The sequence below is a fragment of the Triticum urartu genome, chromosome 2, assembly GCF_003073215.2.
Source record: "Triticum urartu cultivar G1812 chromosome 2, Tu2.1, whole genome shotgun sequence".
In the NCBI taxonomy this organism is placed as follows: domain Eukaryota; kingdom Viridiplantae; phylum Streptophyta; class Magnoliopsida; order Poales; family Poaceae; genus Triticum; species Triticum urartu.
The window spans coordinates 627,817,682-627,822,890 of NC_053023.1; the positions used below are offsets into that span (position 1 = coordinate 627,817,682).

Here is a 5,209-nt window from a genome sequence, read left to right on the forward strand (position 1 = left end):
ATCCTCGCAAACATGGTCTCTTGACGTCTCCCTTGAGAAGTTTCACACTCTCCCTATCATTATACATTACACGGTTTTCATTATCTCTCACGTCTCTACTGTTCTCTGGTATCACTCTGTACCTAAGCTTTCTTTTTCACCGCCACACACACAGTCTCCACTCGTCTTTCACTTTGTCTTTCTCTCTATGGGATTCTCTCACACACCCTACATGTCTCTACATATGACTCATACCACTAAAATTACTCTCTCTCTCTCCTGTAGACACAACATTTGTTGTGGTCTCCTTTTCGTCTCCATCCCAGACTGACATTATTCATTTGTTTACCGATCAGACAACCCCGACTACCGTCTCCTCTCTCTCTCTCTCTCTCACAGACACACACATACAACTCCTGCTTCCACTCCCCTTCCCGACTACCGTCTCTCTCTCACACACACGAAACTCTCGCTTTAGCACCCCGACTTGTATTTCTCTCACAAACATTTATCGACTAGCTAGCCTATAGATAGTTTTATACACCCGCACACTCGTGCTTCCACCATCTGTCTCTCTCCCGCTCCTTGTATCTATGTAGATTTTTCTTCCCTTCTTGAGACACGCCCTCTCGATCATGCACACACACACTATCGCCTCATTTTAAGCTGATACCTATCGCACACACACTCCTTGTGTCTTGGTCACACATGCACTCCGTCCTCCTCCACTCTCCCTCTCTCTCACACACACATGGGCTTTTTGCAACAACTAGCAAGATGCCCATGCATTGCACGGAACATCAAGATGCATTTGTATGAGTAGTTTATCTTGTGGGGGAAAAGGATGAACGAGGGAAGGCCTTATTTGCAAATGTGGAGAGGGGTGTGGGTATCTTTTTGCAAAATTGCCATTGTTTCCTTCCTATCCGTCAGATATAGATCGGACGGCCTATATTGCAGGATGGCAGGCACACGATCATCACCGACACTGCTTTTTATAAGAGTAGGGATAAAAAATAGAGTTGGTGATGATGGTGGGCCTGCCATCCTGCAATGTAGGTCGTCCGATTTATATCTGACGGATAGGAAGGAAAATATGGCAATTTACCCGCACTCTTCACCACATTTTCAGATAAGGCCTTCCCTCGTTCATCCTTTTCTCCTACAAGATCTTGATGTTTCGTGCAATGCACGGGCATCTTGCTAGTAAGAGTAGAAATTAGACATATACCACTTCTCGAATCTTGAAACCAACAACATTCCTCCCTTATCTCATCAAAACCGCCAAAGGAATATATTTTGAGTGAAACATAACATATTTTTAGTGATATACGTATTTCAAATCTAGACTTTTTTTCTATCAAATCAGTGAATATGTATTAATCTACTTTGATCGTTTGGCAATGCATTGGCACATTGCTAGTAGTTATTATAATTTTTTGGACACCAGACAAATGGTGGAGTACATATACGAAGAGAAGAGGCGCACGCACGCAGTCGGCCTCTCGCTGTCTCGCACACATGAGTGTTACGTAAAGGCGACGTTAACAAATAAACCCTAAAACCCTAGCAACCTGTTTGGCAAACGAAGGGAAGAGGAATAGGAGTTTAACTCTAATTCCCTTTCCCCATCTCAATTACCAGCCCTCCCCCAGGTAATAGATAAGTGGGACTTTTACACCTGAGTTCCCCTTTCACTTCCCTGTCAAATTCCCATTCCACCTAAACAAACAAAGGAATAAAACTCTCTAAGCCTCAAACTCCCATTCCCTCTCTCCAATTCCACCGAACCAAACACGATGTAGGTGCACGATTTCTGCATTCACGGGTACTGGGTACGTGGTGGAGCACCTTTGTAGGAATAGTCAGCTCGCGTGATAATTTGATCCGTAGGAGTTGATGGTCGGGACCACAGGTGAACGACTTGGAGCGCGGTGGCTCTCCAGTTGCCACAGATCGAGTAGCCACGTTTAAAATATCGTTTTTAGCAGGGTTGAGAGTTCCAATTTTCAATGGCACGTTATAAGTAGTAAGTAGTTTTTAGAACGATTGGTATGGAGCGAAAATGGAATTTATAGTACTACGTACCTCCTTGGCGTATGGTTGTATGGTTTTTTTGCGATGGAGGTTGTATGGGTTTATGTTGCGAGATGTTGAACCTGGTATTTCTAGGGCAAATACTATGGTTTAGATTTAGCTACTGGTTTTCAGTAATGCAAATCGGAAGGGGAAACCCTTCTTTGATTAAAAAAACTACTACCTCCATTCTGGTTTACTAGTCCCCATCATACTTTGGGTCAAAGTTTGTCCACGAATTTTACTTGTAAAATGTGAATGGAAAACGAGATTTTGTTATACCCAAACAAAAAAGGACTGGAGGGAGTGATTGCTCTGACATGGACGCGGCCTCTCATAGCGCAGGCATTGAACCGGCGCGCCGGCCAAGAGGGCCGCACTCGCTGCAGGCCCGGCTGAGCATGCCTCCTCACCGCGTGCAACCAGCTTAAGACTACCCCGCCTGCCTTCATTGAATTCATGCGTGTGCCGGCAACACGTCCTTCCGCGAGCCGGCAGGCATTTTAGAACACAAAAAATGACTAAAATATAATTAATTTACGCATGGTCTTGACTTGTTGTGCTCGCACGGGTAGCAGGAACTAGTAGAGGATTTTCTTTATTTATAACTCTCCTCACATTTTTTTGGCTTTGAAGTGAATCATGGTTGTGGACATTATGTATGAATGTCCAGATATCTGTGAACATGAGTTTGATGTGGAAGTTGAACTTGGAATGTCGGGCTTGCGCGTGAACTATACCATGTCCAATGCTTCGTCTGTTATTGTTTGGAAAGTAATTATTGTTATTACATGACCCGAAAAAAAAACTTTTTGTGCCACATCAGTAGATGCACGGACATCACAACAGGCATGCTGACTGGATAAACATTTGAACCTAGCTATTATGAAGGAAATTTTGTATTGACAACAGTTTTAGATAGCAGGAGACGCCTAGCCTGCTCTGCCTCTGCTAGCTTATTTATGGCTTCTTCCATCTCTTCTTTGGCTTGGGTGAATAGAGCATCTGATTGCTCTTTTCTCTTCTTCAGGAACTTAGCTACATTCTCAAGGGCTGCTGCACGCTTTCTTTCATCCTTTACTAATGCCACGAGGATACGAACAGCTGACGACTCCACCTGGCTTGTGTGTAATCCAGCATCATCTGGGAATTTGCACCTTGTGTCTAATCCAGCATCATTAGGGAACTGGCACCTTGTGTGTAATCCAGCCTCATTTTGGAAACATGATCTCAAGGTTGACCATACTTCCCTCCTTGCAGGAACTGCATCCTGACATGAAGTTACTTCTTTTTTAGATCAATACTCAGAGCAACCTAGATCCATTTAGTAGAAGCCAGATAAACAGAACTCGGGGAAGTGAATTCAAAAGAAAAAAATAAAATCAGACTACAAGGTGAGAACACCCACTTCCTACATCAAGCTAAAAAACGAGAGCATTAGGACGATTAAGACTCTTCTTATTACACATCGAAGAACACCACGCTTAAGAGAAACAGAAACTACAACATATACACCTCGAAGAACACGAGGCTACACGAAAGTAATTGAAAGGGTGTTACTTACCAAAGCTCGTTTTACAGGTTCGGTGCAGCTCCTCTTTAACTTGCCACGCTCCTTGAAGATGTCCCGGATATCCCGTGTTTGGTCTTCATTGCTCCTCTGCATGTTCGCACTCGTGGTTTTAAAACCTCAACATGCCAAGAAAAATATACTACTAGTAATACTCGCGCATCTTGTGGGCAACATTAAAGCACTCGTCTGACATGTTAGAGCATCTCCAACAGAATCGCAATGCGCGGCGCTTTAAAAAAGCGTTTACAGTGCTGAGATCGAGAAGTAGATACTAGAGAGTAGAGGATAGTTCTCAGCATAGATAGATAAAAAAGATAATTCAACTACTCCTCGTCGTCTGACTCCTCCTCGGTGATGTCCTCCTCTGACGTCTGACTGTAGGTGTGAATATATCGATCTTCGTCGGATTCCCAGGGCGACGCTGCTCCTAGCCTCATCTTGAATTGAGCTTCCGCTTTTTGCCTACGCTTGTCCTCGCGATAGGCGGCTCGCTCCGCCCTCCTCTTATCCCTCTCCGCCCTCCTTTGCGCGTAGAACTCGCGCTCATTGATGATGTCCTGCGGGAAGTGTTGGCGCCACAGCGCCATGGCTTCCTCGTCCATCTCAGTGATGCCGAGACGGTGCTCCCAGCTCCGGTTGTCGCGACGATCCTCATCGGTGCTAAGCCGCGGCAAAGGCGCCCGCTCCCGTGTCGGCACGTTGGGGAAGTTCAATGTTCTATGAGGCCACCGGAGGCGCCACACCGCCGCGTCGTACACGCGCGCAGCCTCGTTGGCGGTGTCGAAAATGCCGAGGCCGAGGCGCATCCCGCGGAACCGGATCTCGGCGGAGAAGCCGCCGGAGGGGGGCGCGCGGACGCCGCGGTATCCCCAAGTTTCCCGGCGACGCGGAGGCATGGTGGCGCGTCAGCGGCGAGGCGAAAAAGAGCAGGGAGAGAGCGGTGACGAGGCACAGAGCGGGGAGAGAGCGGTGGCAAGGCATAGAGCGGTGGGAGGGCGTTGGATTTTATAAAGCACGCCGGACGCCGCGTGCCAAAACTAGCGCACGCCCGGCCGCTTTTTCCCGCGTGCGTGTGATCCTTTCCCGACGTCTCTGCTATCTCTACTCTCTTCTCTACTGTTATATTTATTTTATATTTAATATTTATCTCTACTTCCTTTACTGTCTACTTTTTTTCTCTATACTTTTTTTCTTGCAATATAGCCGTCCGATTTATATCTGACAGATAGGAAGGAAACAAATGGGAATTTCGCAAAAAGATACCCATACCCCTCTCCATATTTGCAAATAAGGCCTTCCCTCGTTCATCCTTTTCTCCCACAAGATAAACTACTCATACAAATGCATCTTGATGCGTGCAACGCATGGGCATCTTGCTAGTTCTAAAAACCTTTCCATCATTTGCCACACTACTGGTTGCAGATGAAAAACCTACCCAAGCACAGCGCGATACAGGAGCGACGTACAATTACAAGCTGATATTCTATTGGACAATGGAGGCTATAACCAATTACTTTTACGGGAACAATAGCACCCAGGAAATTTGAAGGGTAGGTATGAACAAAATTGGAACTGCACATG

At 46.0% G+C, this 5,209-nt stretch overlaps 1 protein-coding gene across 1 annotated transcript; it reads right to left on the reverse strand.

Moving 5' to 3' along the window:
- Positions 1-3,822: 3,822 nt before the first annotated feature.
- On the reverse strand, positions 3,823-4,524 carry LOC125537581 (ethylene-responsive transcription factor ERF073-like). Its single transcript, XM_048700896.1, has 2 exons — positions 4,005-4,524; positions 3,823-3,899 (listed from the first exon to the last, which is right to left on the reverse strand). Exons 1-2 carry the CDS (start codon positions 4,522-4,524, stop codon positions 3,823-3,825), a joined length of 597 nt encoding a protein of 198 aa, XP_048556853.1.
- Between the last annotated feature and the right edge of the window lie 685 nt (positions 4,525-5,209).

What these genes read in the sequence shown, in the direction of transcription:
- LOC125537581 (XM_048700896.1), bottom strand. Translation starts at nt 4,524, where the DNA reads ATGCCTCCGCGTCGCCGGGAAACTTGGGGATACCGCGGCGTCCGCGCG. An exon ending in TCGATATATTCACACCTACA is followed by an intron (nt 3,900 to 4,004) that starts GTCAGACGTCAG and finishes TCTACTCTCTAG; the next exon opens with TATCTACTTCTCGATCTCAG.